The 18,645-nt window shown below is 37.4% G+C and overlaps 1 protein-coding gene across 4 annotated transcripts in view; it reads left to right on the top strand.

Annotated features, from left to right (window-relative positions):
- The window catches only part of ZFAND3 (zinc finger AN1-type containing 3), a 136,555-nt gene that overhangs the window by 78,338 nt on the left and 39,572 nt on the right, over positions 1–18,645 (top strand). For all 4 annotated transcript variants that reach the window (XM_048296605.1, XM_048296604.1, XM_048296603.1 and 1 more), the window contains exon 4: positions 10,121–10,300. In XM_048296605.1, the coding sequence (XP_048152562.1) occupies positions 10,121–10,300 (180 nt within the window). The remainder of the gene's footprint in view (positions 1–10,120; positions 10,301–18,645) is intronic.

Genomic DNA, 18,645 nt, shown 5'->3' on the forward strand with positions numbered 1-18,645 from the left:
GGAAACTGCTCTTACCCCCCATCTAGGCTGAACACCCAAAACAGTTTTAGCTTTGTTTTGTATGTCATTAATAGAGGAATTTGTGAAACCTTGTTAATCTTCTCCAAGGCTCCAGATGAAAAGCAAAAAATCTGGGATGTTTCCATGAGTAGGAGTCCTAATTCCATGACTGCTAAACTCATAGAAACAAACTTTAAATGTGGAGAACTAGCTACAGAAGCTTGTTTTTATGTGCAGGATCCCAACATCACCAGCATTTAATTAATGTATTGTTCAAGGTCAGCACATCACTGCTCTGATTTGTAGGTTTATGCTTTGCTAGTGAAGACTCCCCTTGAAGGAATTCCACACCTATTGTGCCAAATAACAGCCATTTGCAAGCCAGAGCTCTGGAAACACCACTGGTGAAAGGCTACTTTTCCATATCTGCATTAACTTGCAGGTGATAGAACAGGAAGTCAGAGCACATCAAATGACAAATCATGGATATGAGAAGCCAAAGGATTATTTTCTTCTTACACCTCTTTTTTTATTGCACTTTGTCTTAATATGGAGATAAAGACATAGACAAGAGTGGGTGTTTTAGGCAATTTCAGCAATGATCCTCTAGCCTGACAGGCAGAAGGATCACTTCATCATCATAAGAGATGCTTTAAGTTCTCATGTCTTTGTTATATAAAAATAAGGTGAATTGAGGAGAAGTGTATTTGTCTGTGTTTTCCACTGGGGGACAGGAATGCAACATTCTGAGGAGAGCAGTTTTTCCCTTTCCTTTTCTACACTTCTCTGTTTTCTTTGCATTAAAAGAAGCATCAATATCAAAATAATCAGCATTTGTAAGGAAAAAAAACCCACTTAAAAAATCCATGAACTTCAGATACTAACTTAATAGATGAGGTTTTTTTGCAGCCATTTTGTACCAATTTCAAATGTTGAGATGTGCTTCAGCTTTTTTCTTTGGGACTGATTGGCTAATAATGAAAATGTATGTTGTCTTTGACTTGAATCAACACTTCTAATGCCTTCTTCTAAAAGACAGTTTTAATAAGAAATAAAGAACCTTTTATTAACTCAAAACTTCATCATGTTTTGTTGCTCACAGAGAGGCCTAAGCAATGTTTATTTTACGTAGGCATTTGAGGTCTGTGCATATTCATATTTTTGTTCCTAAAAGACTGGAAAAGAAATAGTTATATTTAAACTTCACTGAAAAAAAGCATGGTATGCTTAAGTTTGGGCTTGGTTTCTGAGCCACGGTGTTCCATAGTCAAAATTTAATGTAACGCAGTGGTTTGTGGCAGCGGCAGCTGGGAGAGTTCGCAGTGTTTGAGCTTTTGGGTTCATAAACCTAAATCAACTTTTCTTTTCTTTGTCTTTGAATTCCTGCTTTTTTGTTGGTTGGTTGGTTGGCTTTTTTTGTTGTTGTTGGCAGGTTGAACACTACTCTCCAGCATTTCTTTATGATTATGGAATGGGATGGAGGGAATGGTAAGTGGGAGACTACAGCTGCTGCCTTAAGCTTCTGGACTCCTTGCATAGTTAGTAAGCTCTGGAGCTTGAGGCTAAGGTAGAAAGGTGTCAGATGATATTTCAATGAGCTTTCTCACTTGTACGATTTAAAACATGACTTCAGTTTTCTTCATATTACTGTAGATTATTGAAGTCACAGATTACTCGTATAAACTAACCATTGCAAAGCTGTTGCCCCAGCAGCTGGGGACTGTCAGACTTGGAGTTTCCTCTCCATGCTTTCCTATGTGAAAGGCAGATGTGCATTACAAGAGGCATCAGGTTGCAGTAAGGTTGAGAAGAGTGGGAAGATTACCCCATATACTTCACCATTCGTTGCTTTGGTGGTAAAACCTAAATGGTGAGAAAATACTTAATCTTCCTTATGGACACGCATTTCAATGGGTTTGGTTGGCTCTGGGGAAGTGAGACCAAGAATGAGAGTGCCTGCTCTCCCTTCTCTTCCAGAACAGCCTCTGGGCTGTTCAAAGGAAAATAATCTGATAAATGAGTAATTCTGGCAGATGTTTTGAGAGTTTCAGTACTGGAAGTTATTACGGTGCCTTAACTGAAAATAAGGGACTGGGAACTGATGAGTGGCTTACTATTAAAATAGCAAGGTTTAATATGCTGCAGAGGCCTTTTGTCCCTTGTGAAAATCTTGACAATTTATGGCATAGTCAAACATTTGGGGATGCTTGAACCATAAATGTGACTATTATTGACAGAAAATGAGGCAAATGTACACTTTAATTGGAACCACATAAATTAGACTGGAGGAATTAATTAAAAAATAACAGACGTGTCTTGAAATTGGAAGGTCCTTTCTAGATATTGGAAAGGGCATGGTAAGGTGACTTGAAAGATAGCTCCAGTATAAGAAAAGCTAATTGAAACATTTCTTTTATTAAAATAATAGTTCTTATGTGTCCAGGATAAATATGATTTGTAATTAAATTCTGTCAGTTAACAATCCCATTTTCAAGATCTCTCATTTATTATAAACTCCCCTTGAGAAGTTCACTTCATTAGTTTGTTTCATAGGACTTAATACTGTTGCAAAGTGCTTGGTTTATGGGTTCATGGGTCAGTTTCCTTCATGAGAACCAATGTTTCTCCCCCTTTAGGAGCATAAATTTTGATGTCTCAACATGCTGAATTCAGTTCAAATTTGTACATTTACTGATCTATTAAGTTTCATAAAGGGATACTAAAATAATTCTAGTGATAAACATACAGACATTTACTGGAATATAAAGGTGCAATTTTTATGGGTTCTGTGCTACTCTTAGTTTTACACTTATATTTTTGAGCATTTTCTAGAATTGTCTCGTCTGTTATAAAATGCCCATGTCACACATTTTCCAAGTTGTCTTTGAGAGCAAATTGTATAGATCAAGCTGCTTAGATGTTTTCCCCAGGTACTTTTTAAAAATTTTCCTATATTTAGTTCTATCTCCACTGTATTACTCTCAGATAATGGTAAATGTTTGTTCTTAAGTACCAGATGGATCTTCAAATGGCTGCAGCATTTTACTTTTCCTTAAGTGTTGTAGTTCCTTGTCTTGTTTCTTGGAGTTGGTAAAGTTGTTGTGATTGCCATCTTTAGCAGAGGAGCATGTAATTTTCATCTTAATTATGAGTCCTCGGCCATTCGCCCACTCAGTGGGTGTCTTACTACTAGTCCATTCTGGTGTATGTCTTTCCTAATGAATACCCACTCAACATGTCATTGAAAAAATAAAATACTTCTTGCTGGTTTGATGGTAGTGGTTGCTTTGTCTTCCTCAGTTACTTATATTTCATGCTTTAAACTTGCATTGGTCTATTACCAATATCCTTTGATACAGGTTCAAGAATCCATAAATTTTCAATTAGTTGGGCATTAAATTGTCTTCATATCCTCGTTTTACCAGATGCAGGTGCTGTATAAGCTAGCCCCGCACTGGTTTTAGGTTTTGCAATGAAACAGTACCTTTATGTAGAGCTTTCTCACTGTATGTGCTCAGTAATAAATTAAAGTATGAATGCTAACTGTGGATCTGAGGGATTCTCTAACAGTAAATTTAAAGTAGATTGTTAAAATAGGAGTTTACTCTTCATGATTTTAGCACTTCGGATCCTGTAATGACAGTCAATAATATTTGTTCTTTTTTATGTTGGTGAGTTTTATGGAACAATGAAATTTTAGTTGAAATAATGTAAGCCTGCTGCTTTACGTAACAGTGGGAAATGTGACACAAGGGTACAGAAGTTTTCAGTGACCTTGTTCCTGGTCTGTACCGAAATAGCTACAGTAAGCAAATTGTTATTATCAGGCAGAGCAAGGAGTATTTGTTCTTTGGGGAAGCCACTCTCAGGGGATACTTTCTCAATGATAATGAAATTCCTACTTCATCAATTTAGGATTCACAACTGCTTTGGAAATGGTGGGAGCATATGCTGTAAAAATGGCAATTTTCTTCATGTCTGTCATGCAATGTGTTATAAGCCTGGTTAATACAGTTGCTGTAGACTCTTCTGTACAAAACTGCATTTTCCTTCCTTAAAAACATGTCTGCATATATATTAATGACCTGGATCTTAAGTTGAAGGTCATCTGTAACAATGTTACACTTGTTGTCTTGCTAGTCTTTATTTATTAGCTATTCATGACTTTTCTTGCTAAATAATAGGCAAAATCTGGTAGTCAAATCTAGAGCTTCCTTTGTAGCTTTGGGGAAGAATCATTTTATTGAGCCAAGGAAAATAAGGTTTATTATGGAATGTCATCTTTAAGCAAGGAATGTCTTTTTGGAGAGAAAACCAGCTCAAAACACATTATCAGACTTCCTGGGGAGAACCCCCCGACCTCCCACCCCTCAAAAACCCAACCAACCAAAACAAAAAACCCCACAACAAAAACCCACCAAATTAAATCCCCAAAATATGAATAAGGTGTTGCAATTTTTAAAAGTATAGCAATCGTAAAGGATAACTTAGCATAAAAAACTCTTTTCAGTTTTTCTTCATGAAGAAGAGAAGCCAAGAAAAAGAGAAAATGTTGTATTTATGAACAAAACCCCTAAGAGCTGAATAGCTCTCCTGTATCATACACGCTCATAATTCTAAGTTCAGTTTTACAGAAATTCAAGTTTCTGGTTTCTTTACTGTCTGTTAATTCTTTTGGTGCTTTGTACTATGAAAGCAATGAGATCTGCTGATAGCTCATATAAGAATACACTGCAATTGTTATTTTATACTCTCCAGTCTAACACATCTTATTTACATATTTATAAATATAATTTACTATAATTAATACTTACCTGTGATTCCTTTTTATGACTTTGTTTGTCATCTCTTAATGCAAATGCTTGTGCACATTCTATGGTGCATTCCTCTAATAGCTGGATATCTGTGTTTATTCTCCAAGTGGGCTAATGCATCTTTCTGTCTGCGTGTTATTTAAAAAGAAAAAAGCTAAAAGTTCTCTTTCCAAGTGGAGTTTTATTGCCAGACCGTTATTGGAGCTCTAGATTCAAGTATGTACTGAAAGGGAAGGTTTTATCCATTTTACCTTAATTTATTATGCAAAAAGTAGTTATGTATGAATGACACTGGAAATGCCGTCAGTAAGCTATGAATCAGAGAAGTCAGTGAAGAGTTCTCAGTAAGTAAATAAAATCTTTTGGACTTTCAGTTCTATTCCCTGGTCATATGTGAACAGTTTCTCTGTTCTCAGTTCTGTGAACAGACACATGAAGAAAAGAAAAAAAAGATTCCACAGTAGCAGTTTCAATGTCATAACTATACTAGTTTGAAAACAAACCAGTGGGAGGCACCAAGTCAGAATAACAATTTAATAGGGAAATTAAAAAATAGGAAAAAAAAAGAAAACACTGGTTCAAACTGACAGAGTCAGGATACAACCTGACACCCTGTTAGTCAGGGTGGTGGTAGCAGTCTGGTAGAATGGTGGTTGCAGTCCTCCTGAAGTGGTGGATATGGTTCTGTTGAAGCAGTGATCTTGTAGAAAGGGTCTGCTCTTCCTCAGAAGGTCCAGTGGGAGCTGTGTAGCTCCTGTCCTCTGGGAATCCAGTGGAAAGGGTGTCTGTGGTGTTCGGAATCTCAGATTATATCCAGGATGGAATGCTTGGTTCCTCCCTCTGGGTGGAGCATCTCACAATGGGGTAATGAGTCATGAGGCCAAGTGTTGATGAGGCTCATTAACAGAAGATAGTCCGGAGGGAGTTATCTCTGAGTCAGGTGGCAGGACAGTGATGGGTCATTAACAGAAAGATAGTCTGGGGGGAGGAGGCAAGGAAACACTGCCCCACCTGGTTTCAACACCTCATGAGGATGGTAATAGAATACACTGCAACCCAGGACAATAACATTTGTGTTACTTCCCATAGAGTACTCTCAGAAAGCAGTTTCTTTTAATTGTGGAACTGTTTCTTGATTACACTACAGTAAGTCTGTTACGTACATTGGGATGCTGATGGACTAGAGACATTTGATGTTACACTAACACATTAATTTATGCTCTGTAAAAGAAAAAGTTGCTCTGGGAATAAGAACCATGCAGAATGTGCATTTAATGTGGTGTAAGAAGCTAACACTCTCCAAACAACCTTCTTGCTAGTTCACGTTGCTGTTTTATGCGAACTGTAGGATTGAAGAGTAAGGAAATGCCATATTTACTATCAGTCAAAATAACTACTTTAAAAACTCTAATTTTCTCCTCTTAGCATGCTGTTTACTCTGACATCTCTTCCATAATGTATTTGAATGAACTTAATTCTTTTTAATGGAAACATCTGTTATAGGTCAGAGACCAGCGATTGTTTGTAACTTGGACCCTTAAAATAACCTAAAAGGAGATTTTTGGAGATGGCGTGATTTCTTACACCACAGCAGGAGTGCAAACAAGGAAACAGTCTGGCTTAGTGTTCAGTCATTTCATGTAATACTTGGACATGCCTGTCTTTTTCAAAAGAAATGCTTTGTGATATGCTGATATCGTTCATACTTGCCTTTACCTTAAGTTTCAACTGATAGTAATCACAGAAGTTACCAGAAACTGTGAAGGGTCATTCCCTGCTTGGTCACAGAGTCCTTCGTTAAGCAAAAGTTGAGGACTCAAGATTTTCTTAGGTATTTCGTTCGATGTTGATGGCTGAAGAAGGCTAAGTACTGGAACTGGGACTGTCTGATTTCTGTGTCACAGAATCAGGTGTTCTAGGTGGTGGAAGGGGTTGGATGTTCTAAATATTTTTTTCTTGAGGCAGTGGGTGAAAAGAACATGCTGGGAAGACAGGCTCTTTCAGGCTCCTTACCATAACCTGCTAACAGTAACTGGACAACTGAACTTGCAAGTTTTAGGGCTGTGCAGAAGGTGTGATTTTGTGTGGCAGCTCTGGTTTTATGGGTTAGAATCAGAAGCTGTAAAGGCAATGGCTTTCATTATTAATGTTATTTTATTAATAAAAATGGGCAAAAGATTATCCTGCAAAAGAACTTCTTACCTGAAGTCTGGGAACAAATGCAGCTTCTTGCCTTCATTTTAGTCTAAGCTATTAGAATTCACTGTATATATAGAATATGAAATGTTTGTATCATGTCTGTATGTTCACATAGTGGCTGTTTTGTTTACAAAGAAATACCAAGCAACAAAACAAAAATAACGCTCTTAGTATTAATATCCAGTGCATGAGAGCTCTGGCTGAGATACTCTGTTCTTGCACAACTATTTGAGATACTGGGTGTGTAACCCTTGAACTCAAAAAAATCCTTTTGAAGCAAAAGGATTTTGGAGCTTAACTGACAGTTACTTACTCCTAGCAGCTTCTCTCCCATGCAGTAATAGTTTCTTGATAGATCTTTCCTTCTACTATTCCCCCATGCCGGAAATAGCAAATTTTCATATCTTACTTTGATGCTGACTCTGCCATGCAGTTAACAATGGGGTGCTTTGCTGTTTAATAAGAAAAACCCCACCACAGCCACCCCAAAAAATCCCAAACCAACCAACCAAAAAGTCCCAAAAACCAAAATCACCAAACCTAAAGGCAGTGGAGAAAGGGAGACAATGTCGAGAAGAAAAAGAAAACATCTTTTTTGACAGATGGAAAAGGTTTGTGTTAAAAATTGCAAAGATGCATTTCATTAGCTAGGAAAGGGCAATGCAGGTTTGATGGATTTTTGGTCACCCTTGTGTGTTTTGGCACAGATTTTGCTAGCATAGTGGAAGTCTCAGTAAAAATGAAAAAAAAAAAATTAAATTAAAGTGTTTCTCATGCCTTTCCAATTAAATAGGAACTTCTGCAAATGGTGATTAATGTCTTGCCAACTCTTGTGCTGGTTTTTCCTTGTGCTGAGATTTTTAGGTGAGGTCATTGTTCTGTCAACAGAATTGCATTCTGATTTTAATTGGGATAAAGCTTACCTTTCAAAACTTGCCAGGGTCCTGCCTGTATCATGTGTGTATTTTTGTTTTATTTGTTAAGCAGTTAAGGCTTAACTGGATTTATTCAGGCACAGCTCTCCTGGAGATGTTGCCAACCCTTATGGTGTTTGCAGGGAGAGCAAGGTGATCCGCAATTATTTGTGTTAATGAGAGTCCCGGTTGACAGAAGCCAAATGCCCCCCCAATACATGGAAGAAATACAAGGCAGCTTCAGTTACAGTTCTTGTATTTTGGGCGCTTGGGATCATTGGTCTTAAGGCTTTTCTCAAGTACTCTTGTCTGTAATGAAGAAAGGGTTAAAACAGGGGCAGGAGGTATTCTTGGGTTCCACTCAACTGAGCAGGCTAAAACTTTTCAAAAGTTAATTGATTTGCAGTCTGAGTAAAAGTTAGTTCTGAACAGAAGGTCATGGGTTCATGGAGGCAAAGAGCATTTCACTGCCACAGTGGATTTTGCTGCTGTGGCAGCTCGGAACTGTTACAATTGCTGCAGCTGCCTGATTGTGGCTGGTGCAGAAAAGTGCTTGAAGCCTTCTTGATTGCAGAAACACACAAATCCAGAAGCCAAATTTGGGTTAAACTTTGTTGACAAGTAGTGAGGCCTGAGTAGAACATCTTTAATCCTGTAACTCATCCCTGACAAAAAGCATCCCACTGTTTTTTCAGAGCTGTATTATGGAGGTGGATGATTTCCTGTCTTTTCCTCTTCCTCCTCCTCCCCGGCTTTGAGCTTGCTCCTCTCTTATCTGGACTTCTGGCTGACTCTTCCACAGCAGAAGTTAAGGCTTAATTTTTCTGGCAAATCACTTAAATCCTAAATCAGCATTTAGGGACTGTTTGACTGTAGTGCTTCCCAATCCCAGTGAGTCATGTTGGCAACCTGTGTTTCTAACACATCGTCATCTGCAAATATTTATAGACTGCTCTGTTTTCTTCTCTGTCATGACATAATAATGAGCAAGCAAATATTGATTTATCTGTGTATTTGTGTATTGAATAAATTCTACCCTTGTATGTAATTTTTTAAAAATGTACTTAAATACCAAGTGGTGGTGCACTTCAGCTGCTGCTTTACAATGAAGAGGTGAGAGAGAACTAGACACTAAGCAAACCAAAATTTACTTGGTTGGGAGGTGTGCTTCTCAGAGGCAGAGTGTGCCAGACTGAAATCCAGTAGTGTAGCTGGTAGACTAATGCTATAATCAATCAGATATCAGCACTGCAGGTTTGGGAAGAATCTTTCAGTGGGGGATTTGCACTTGCAAATATTTCCCCTCGAACCTGAATCTGGTTTGGAGGCAAGGTAAGCCTGAAGGTGGCATGTGTCAAACACATGGGATTTGTACTGTGGGGGCAGTTTGGAGACAAGTGTGACTTGGCACTTGCTCATAAAAAAAACCTAACAACCAACCAACCAAAAAAAACCCCAAATACCAAATCAAACAAGCAAACAAAACCCCAACAGCCAAAAAGCTTTGAAGCCAAATTGTTTTGGCTTCAGTTGTACACAGTTTTAATGTATTTTAGTGATTTACTTACCATACCTAATTCTCTGCTCTTAGATCAGCGGGCAACTTTTAGTACCAATTCTGGAGTCAATGAAGGAGGGAGGAAACACCCCAACCTTTCCCCCACCTCCTCCCACACGTTCCCCCCCAGATCCCCATCAAACCAGTGATGCAAAGGCAATCCCTCACCAGCTCCCCGTGCTAACCTGGAACTGTAGCTGTTTACACTGGCTTTGCCAAAATTGTTACTGGTGGGATTTTGTATAACAGCAGTGAGAAGTGTAACATTTCTGTAGGACTGTACTACATGCCTTGGTTCTTCCCTCACTGGATATTTGTTCCCTTTATGTTTCTGTACATGCTTTGTGTAAACCCTTTTAAAAATGGTGCTGTGTGCTGTGGTAAGCTTTGAATGCTCTTGGATGGCTGGGGAAACAAGACCATTGTGTAATTCTGAAAATACTTTTCTCCAGCAAATAACTTTCAAGGTATTTAAAATCTGAAGTAAAAATTTGAAGGCTATTGTTTGTGTTCATCAAAGTCAAGATACCTCTGGCAGTGTTTTGGGCTTAGTTTTGTTACATGTGGGTTTTTGCATAAAAGTTGATGGTTAGACTGAGCAAGTGTGATGACATATAAAATCTTGGTTTTGATAGATTTCCAGAAGAAACAGCCAGATGATGACTCTACTCCCAGCACAAGCAACAGCCAGTCAGATTTGTTCTCTGGGGAAACGAACAGTGACAACAGCAATACCTCTCTAACCACGCAGGCCGCTAACTCCAACCAGCAACTTTTGACAGAACTGAATGTAACTTCACCGAGCAAAGAGGAATGTAAGTGCACACGTCCTAAGTGAAAGCAAAGGAGGCATAAACATTTTCCTTTGTTCTCAGGTTTATGTTTCACTGACTCCCTCTGGAAGTAAATGGCCTGGCTTTTGGGATGAAGGGAAAGGTTAGAAGCTATTCACAAAATAGACATTGATGGCTTTAACTGAAGAACAAATAGGAGTTTTTAACTAACTTTATAGCCATTTGATCTGTGGGAAAGAATTTAATTGTGAGAAAGTCCTTCTCACATTAGTGGTAAATTGATATGTATATTCTAGCATCAACACCAGTATCTTGTGAAATTTGACTTTTAAACATGTTGGTTCTTTGTTGCTGCAGTTGCACATAACACTGACTGTAATGCATATTTGTCTGGACTGCTACTTGCATGTAACTTATTTTATGTGGTAATTTATCTATTCTTTCATGACCTATCTTTTGTCTTTATTGAACTGTCAGGCAAAAATTCTCCCCAAAGGTAAGTTAGAATGCTTAGCAAACACAGTGACATAAAATTTACTTTTAAATTACTCTAAATCTCTGTATAAAGTTCATCTTGCATCTAATCTGTTGAGTTTTAAAATCTTCATTCTACAACCTAAGCTCCAATGTGTAATTTGTAGCTTCATTTTTCTCCAGTTGTAGATTTATTTTAGAAGGTGCTCCATGGAGAGAAACCCCCTTGAGCTGAGATTACTTTAGGTTGTGGCCAGTAAATAGATCTACATGTTGCAAGAAAATACTTGGTTTTCAGTAGGAAATTTGCAAGAGCTACTCTGGTTCTTAAACATTTAGGCAACTGCTGGAAATAACAATGTTGACAAATCACTAGGAATAAAAAGTCTTGCTTTCAGTCGTGTTAACTATTTGCATAGGATGGTTTTGCTGAGTTGTCCAAGTATTTATTCTGTTTACAGGTAAGAAGAGTTTTTAATTGTGCAGGTTGGCTGTGGACAAAGCGTAAAATGTCATTTTGGGATTGTGGTGGTTTATTAGACTATAGACTAAAGTAAAACTTTTAAACTGTGACGTTGTTATCTAACTGTATTTGAGAACATTGTCAGAAATACAAGTGTTCAGATGTGAATGTTCTGTAACTAGTTCTTGTCATAAGACTAAACTTGCCATGTAACTCGTGTCTCTCCTTCGTGTACACGGTCGCTGCTGACCACCCTTCCATCTCTTCCTTCTGTTCAGTGCTTCTTCAGGGGAAACCTGTAGCCTGCTGTAAAAACAAGGCCTTAAAACAAGCTTCCTGGAGAATTCAGGAAAACACATTATGCTTCAGCAACACATTTGGACCTTCATGGTGCAGGGGACTTCAGCAACCCTGCTTGCTTATGAGCCAGTGTCACGGGGTGCTTCTGTAGTGCTTACTGGGTCAGCTTTTCTGAAATTTTTTTCAGGTAGAAATGAAACTGTGTTACAACGAAGTGTTTCTGTTGTGATTGAGAAAGATTTGGTAAGTGGGAAGGTGATTACAGGGATGGGGAAGAACTTAAATAGTGTCCTTCATCCTGAATTGCTGCGAGCCTGTGTGCATACACTGAACATGATGGGTATTAGGCAGCACAGCCTGCAGAGCATTTGAAAATATTGCCTATTAAAAAAACTCTCCTTATGACTTCCTGCTGGTGTGTTTTAAAGTGAAATACAGTGGAGAGATGTATTTCCAGCTCTGCCTTCTCTCACATCCCTACTACCTCTTTAATGAAGCTTAATACCATTTGTTAGAAATAGTTATATACAGATGGAGTTTTTCTGCTGGATAATGATCACATTGTGCTAGGTTCTTTCCTTTAATGAGGAATGCCCAAATTTAAACATCTTCTTGATTTTAGTTTGAGGGTGTCTTTTTCCGTGCAATGTTTATTTATTTTGCAGCATATTCTGTAAAGTATGCACTGCTCTTAGTGCAGCTGTGTTCTTCAAAGACTGATATTTTTCACTGCCATATGATGACATACAGCTATGTTCTGTTCTGAATAGAATTGTGGTAATTCACCAGAAATCAATTGTGTGGCATCACTGTGGTGTAATCCCTACCCAAGTGTGTGAAAATTGGTCTAATAGGGGAGGATCCTCATGTTTCATTTCACTCACCTCTCTTTCCTTTCAAGATTTTTAGGAGAGTCTTGCACCAAGGCATTTGCCGCAGTACTTGAGTCCACAGGGTAAACAGAGGGGACAAAATTGCAGCAAGTCGTTTAGGCAATTAAAGTCATTTAGGTTACAACAACTGAAGAAAACCATAGAAATCACTTTATCAGAGAAGGTGAAAGGGTTTTTGTACATGTTTTTTAATAGCCATTCCTTTTTCTAACACAGAATGAATGATACAGAGAAAAGTTCCTTGTACTGTATTTTGCAGGAGTTCTCTTTGGCAGTATGCAAGTATTTGTGTGTTTTCTTGTTACTGTTTTGATTTTATGTGAGAGTTGCATTTGCATTCCTGAGTGTCTTATATATACAACCAGCTTGTAGTGACTTTTCATCTCCCAGCAGTCTCAGTTCTGAAGAGTTACCACAATGGCTGCTGTGCCTATTAATATCTCTTCCCCTTATAGGTGAAAGGTAGTTCTCAACATTATATTTACAGTCAACAAAAATGTGTTTAAGATTTATACCCAGAGACAGTGAAACAAGTAATTTTTCCCCCTCCTTCACATGTGTTTGATTTTTTATGAAATAATACTGATTACTGACTTTTTAAAAATGCTGTTGAAACTGGCAGGGGGGGAATTCTATGGAATTCTTTTTTTTTTTTTCTCCTCCTCCACATATACTTCTTGAGTTGCCTGTTTCTATCCAAAACCTTCTGGTCTCACCAATTGCAGTAAATTCCCTGAAATAAACTTGCAGACAAAGAGTAATATTGATATTGGTATAGCTCTTGTTAGTCTAGATCTGCATGGATTTTACTGATCCATTTCTTAACAGGTAGTTAAATCAGTCTAACTTTTGTTCTGCTGCTGCTTTATGTGCAGATAAGTTTCATCTGTTCTCATTTTTCCTTCCATCTCCCCCTTTCATTTAGGAGCTCCTAATGGTAGTTATTTCAGTATCAGTCACTATATCAGCCAGTTGGTCTGTCAAAGATACCCTTTTCCTATTGGGTGGGCAAGATTTTTGATTATTTTTAACAGGCAGGAAAGAATGGGTTTGACAACAGCCCTCACTTCTCTCTGTCCCTACCTACCTTCAGCCACCAACATTCTTTAAAAAAGCAGCTTATTAAGCAAGGTTCTATGTATTTTGGTAAAGAAAAGGTCACACTGCACATGGAATAATTTTGCTTAGTTTCAGGCCTTCAATGCTTTCTTTGGGGCTGTCACATCATTTTTCTGTCACTGTATGAGCAGAGCCAAAGCTGGTTCTGTGCAGGTTTGAAATTAACTGTGTTGTTATGTGACAGGAGAAATGTCACTGTGAGGAACACTGACTCTGGCAGCTTGATCAGATTTGGCATTTCAGTAGTTTTTAGCTCTGGTTGACAGGATTTTATTTTAATTGTGTGCTTAACTTTTCTTGGCCTTCTTGAATAGCAAAAACCACAATGAAAAAGGACAAAAGGATTATCTAATGTTTCTAGAAGAGTTAAATGCTCTTTATTCCTGCGTTGAAGAATTTATAGGAAGATAAACATCTGAGCAACTGCTGTGAATGTCAGAAAATACACTGGAGATTTCAGCCCAGAAGGATGGTGATGATCACTGACCACACCTTACCTCTCAGTGTGCTGAATTTTAGATGCCCAAATACAAAGGTATTTCATGACTGGATGTCTGTAAATTTTGGCTAGGTTTTGTATACCCTTCAGAATTTGAGCCATTGTACATCGAAAACTAAGTGTTTAAAACATCTTTGTCTCAAACATTTAAATTTGCAAGATAAGGTTAGAAGAATGCTTTATAACATTGTTTATTTTATTAAGAATTTGTGTGCACTGAAAGCACTGAAATACCCCCAATTATGAAGTAATTTTAGGGAAATGAATGCACTTGAAGTGTACTAGTCCTGAGACAAAGATGCAGTAGGTTTCTATAAAAGATACCTGGCAGAAAGGTGAGAGATTGTTTTTCCTACTGCACCTATTGGATGTTTATACTCTGAGTTTCATTGCTTGTTGAAGCATGACTGTGTAAAAAGCCACATAGGCTATAGCACTCAAAAAGTAATGGTATTTTTTCTCTTTGGAATAAAATAAGAATATATGTCATTTTTTTCAACATAACTTTATGAAAAATGGATAAACAAGTGCGTTCTTTCTTTGCTTCTTTCTTGTTGAATGGCCTTTCCTCTGACACTCTGCAGAAGGTTTCTACCAATTTATAACAACTTCACAGTTTTTGCATTTTGCCTGAGTTTGTGAGCAGAGTCCTAGATGACAGCTTTTCTATGTATGCTCTGAAAATACTTCATATTTTGAGTTATTATGATGATATCCTTAACTGCAATTTGTGCTTTTTAAGGAAGGACAGGGATTTTTTAAATGACAGTTGTTCTTGGATGTTATTCATTGCACACTTTGGAAAATGCCCTGGCTTTGAGAATTCACCTGCTTATTGCAGTAGGTGTCAGTTTTCTACATCCTGTCTTGGTTTGTTTGGGGATTTTTTTCAGTTCTTTTTTTTTGTTTGTTTTGGTTTTGTTTTTCTGGGGGGTGGGGACTGTGCTTTTGATTTGTTTTGGGTTTGGTTTGGTTATTTCCTAATTTGGTGAATGGGGAACTTTTTTTTTTTCTGGCTCACCTCTGACTGAGAGTTATGTGCATACCCACTTCTTAAGTATTAAATGTATAAACAGACCAAGCTAGCTGCCTGGTTTTGTCATGTCACAAATGGTTGTAGAAAGTAACTTGCTTTGTTGCTAACCTAATTTATTCTCATACCAATTTCTATGTTTTTCTCTGATTCAAAAAGAATGCAGTAACTGGTAAAATTGTGCTGTGCTACAATGAAGGCTACCTGACCCACATGACCCAATACTAAATTAAACTTGTACCCAAACATAACTGAGAAACCTGCAGCTGGGTAGTGGTGAATAATTCTAATTTTCTTTATCAACTCACAAGATTGTCATGTGTTCTTTATCATTGTAGTCAACTTCGTGTCTTGTATCACACCTCTAATACACGATATGCACCTGGCTGTTTTATGATGTTATAGGCATCTTTGAGTTTCTATGCTGCAGAATAAGAACTAGCTATTTTCTCAGGCTTTTGCTTGTATTAAATTAGATAATAGTACAAGTTGTTTTACATTGTCTGGGATTTTTTTTTAGCCTTGTTTTCATTAGAAGCTATTTACAAATAGTCTTTTGCTACTGTTTTTAATGTTAAAATTAAATAACTCAGTTTTTTGGTTTGATTGTCATTGAATCTGTTTTTTTTTAAATATTTATCTTAAAATTCATATAACTTAATGTCAATGCAAGGACTTTTTCTCTGTGAATTTGTAAGAATGCTTTCAAATGTAAAACCATATTGAGTTGTGGGCTATTTGAGTTGTCTTTTGAGAAATGCCACTAGTATTAGGTGCCAGTACTGGACATAAAGGCAGTTAGAAATTTGAATAAAAACTGTCCTCATCATCTTTTCCTCAGTGAAGGCTTTTCTGTAAGTTTCCATCTATTCCCTACAGTCTCAGTTTCATATAAAGAACATATAAAATATCTGTGTTTTCTAGCAACTTAAGCAAAGATCTGGCACAAAGATTTATGAAATGAGCACTTCTTCCCATGTCTGTGGCATGATAATTTGAAACATAATAAAGACTAGGGAAGTAATACCACTGTTAATTGTTCCTTCTGATTTATAGTCACTTCACATTGCAGAGTAGACAGTGTATCCTAGGGTTCCATTTATTAGAGTGAAAGGATCCAGTGGAACATGAAACAGAAATATGGTCGCATAAGAAAAATGTGGGTTAGAGCTGCACAGCTTTTGAGGTTAAATAAAATTGCTTATAAAAATGTAATTTAACTGCTGGTTTTAAAACATTTTTTCAGTTCAACTTTCACAGTTTCAAACCACATTTTACAGTTCAACTTACACCTACAAAGTAGGAGAATATCACGTCTATTACTGAGGAAAAACAGGTAACAGTGAGACAGTAGTAGAGAAGAGGGTGGAATCTGAATCCTGTCTCCCTTTACTTCATTATAGTTGTTAAATTTACCATCCATTCAGCAACAAAGCAGTCTATGTTTCATTTCCTTCTCCAAAAGCTTCATGCAGAAAAAAATCCACAAAAGTACTTAAAGGCAGATTTGTAAAACTAGATTTTAAAAAGTAATTATTTTTATGTGATATAATCCTTTTGAGTGTTTAGTAATGGCATCACTTAGATGATCATGCATCTTGCCCATTCTGCAGCAAATAAGGAGTTCTTAAGTGTTGTAAAGTTCTTTTGCCTTTTTTCCTGAAAGACAGTATAGTCTGTCTGTGCAGACTGAACTTAGAGATTTATGTTTCTGTTTGTTTATGTATTGGTGTTCATAATCAGTGACTGTCTTCAGACTCAGTTGTGTAGATTTAATTAGATTATGTCTCTCCCAGTTGAGGAAATGTATAACTAGGTTACTGGTTTGGACACGTTTCCCAAGGTGGGTTCTTTCCTGTATTGCAAATAGTCATGAAATTGTTCGTGTCTTGGCTAGAACACTGCTGTCCAAGGAAATTCTGCTCTTAGCTTCTTTCAGCCTGTTGCATTTTCAGGGGGTCAGTGTGGCTTACCTGGGCAGGAACCATGACAGTACCAAAAGCCCAAGGTGGAGTTCCTCTGTCCTTACATTACTGTGATCAAATGTTACTGAGCTTCAGGCTCCTTTGCTTATTTTTCATGTTTGTTCATTATCTGGCTTGCAGTTTTTGTGGTATGTGAAATTGTTTCAATGCATTACTGTAATTTAGACTTTTTACTCATGTGCTAGCTTAGTTTTGTTCCATTCTCATCTCTTTGTCTACACAGTAAGTGCTTCCAAGTACTGTTCAAATCTACCTTATGTGTGCACTCTGGGCTCAAACTTAGTGGAACAGCAAGAAGAGGGAGTTAAACACTCCTAGTATTGAACTTTCTTCCTGCACAGGAGGCTCTGACTGAGTGGAGTCACTTTACAGACTTCAGGAAGGGGAAACAACAAGTTGCCCTGACTCAGAGATGTCCTCAGGACAAATGCTACTTGGCAGCAGTTAACATAGTTCAGGAAGGGAGGTGGACGATGCAGAAGGGCATTCGAAAAGAATATTTAAACATACAGAATTTAGAATAGTCTACAATAGTAAATAATAGAAATATTAATGTATCCATAGAAAAACAAGCAATATATACAATTTTACTGCTTTGGATTACTTAGAGAAATTGGGTTTGAATCTGTCTTTCCAATCAATGCATTTTGAGTACAGCTAACAGTAAGATATCAAAAGCCAGAAAAATGCAACTACATTAACAAGACCTTTTGTATTAATATATAAGGTTCGACTAAAAGGATCTTGTTTTGTCCTTTATTAATTCTGTGTTTGAATTTGTAAATTTGAGAATTCTCAAAATTCTCACAATTCTGCTAATTTCTCCAGTAGCTTTTAGTACTTTTGTATTTATAATCATCTGCTGTTGGGTTTACATTATCTCTGGGCAGTGGCTGCTTTTGTTTGAAAGAGGAGTTGCAAATGTCAGAAACCATACACTGGAAAAAACAGGAGCAGAAGCTGTTGTGTTATCTGTTAATTGGATATAGAATAGAAAGGTATTTCTGTTCTTCCATTTTAATGTCTTGTTTGTGCTGAGCAAAAAGTGCTCTACAGCCTTGTGGGTTATGTTAGAAGCTAGACGTGTGGCCTTTCACTGTGCACTGAAGTGTTTTATGTAGCACAGTTAAATAGCCTTGAAAAACTTACTTTTTGGCCGTGAAGATGCAAATATATCCTGAATCATGGAAAGTTATAAGCCTACCTTTGTGAATAGCCAAGATGGACTGGTGTTCTATTGTTATCTGACTTCCCTTTTCTTTCTCACACATAGAATTTTTATCAAAGCTGTGAGAAATATGCTGTTCTGTTTCAAACAGTACAAAGATGCCTGAATTAGCAGTTGTGTATACCAAAAGATGCCACGTGGTGACTTCCACATAGAACTGCACAGTCAAGCCCATAGTACTGAATTATGCATGACATTTTTAATGGTGGAACAAAAGGAGTAGCAGAAGGAAATGCTGCAAAGTACATTCTGCCTTCACTGGTTATTAGGCACTAGTGTATATGCATGCAAATCCCAAGATATTCTTTATTGAAACTCTGGTGCTGTGCTATACAAATCAAAGCTGTATGAAAGCCATACCTAATGAGGGAA

The sequence above is a fragment of the Corvus hawaiiensis genome, chromosome 3 (genome assembly GCF_020740725.1).
Source record: "Corvus hawaiiensis isolate bCorHaw1 chromosome 3, bCorHaw1.pri.cur, whole genome shotgun sequence".
Taxonomy (NCBI): Eukaryota; Metazoa; Chordata; class Aves; order Passeriformes; family Corvidae; genus Corvus; species Corvus hawaiiensis.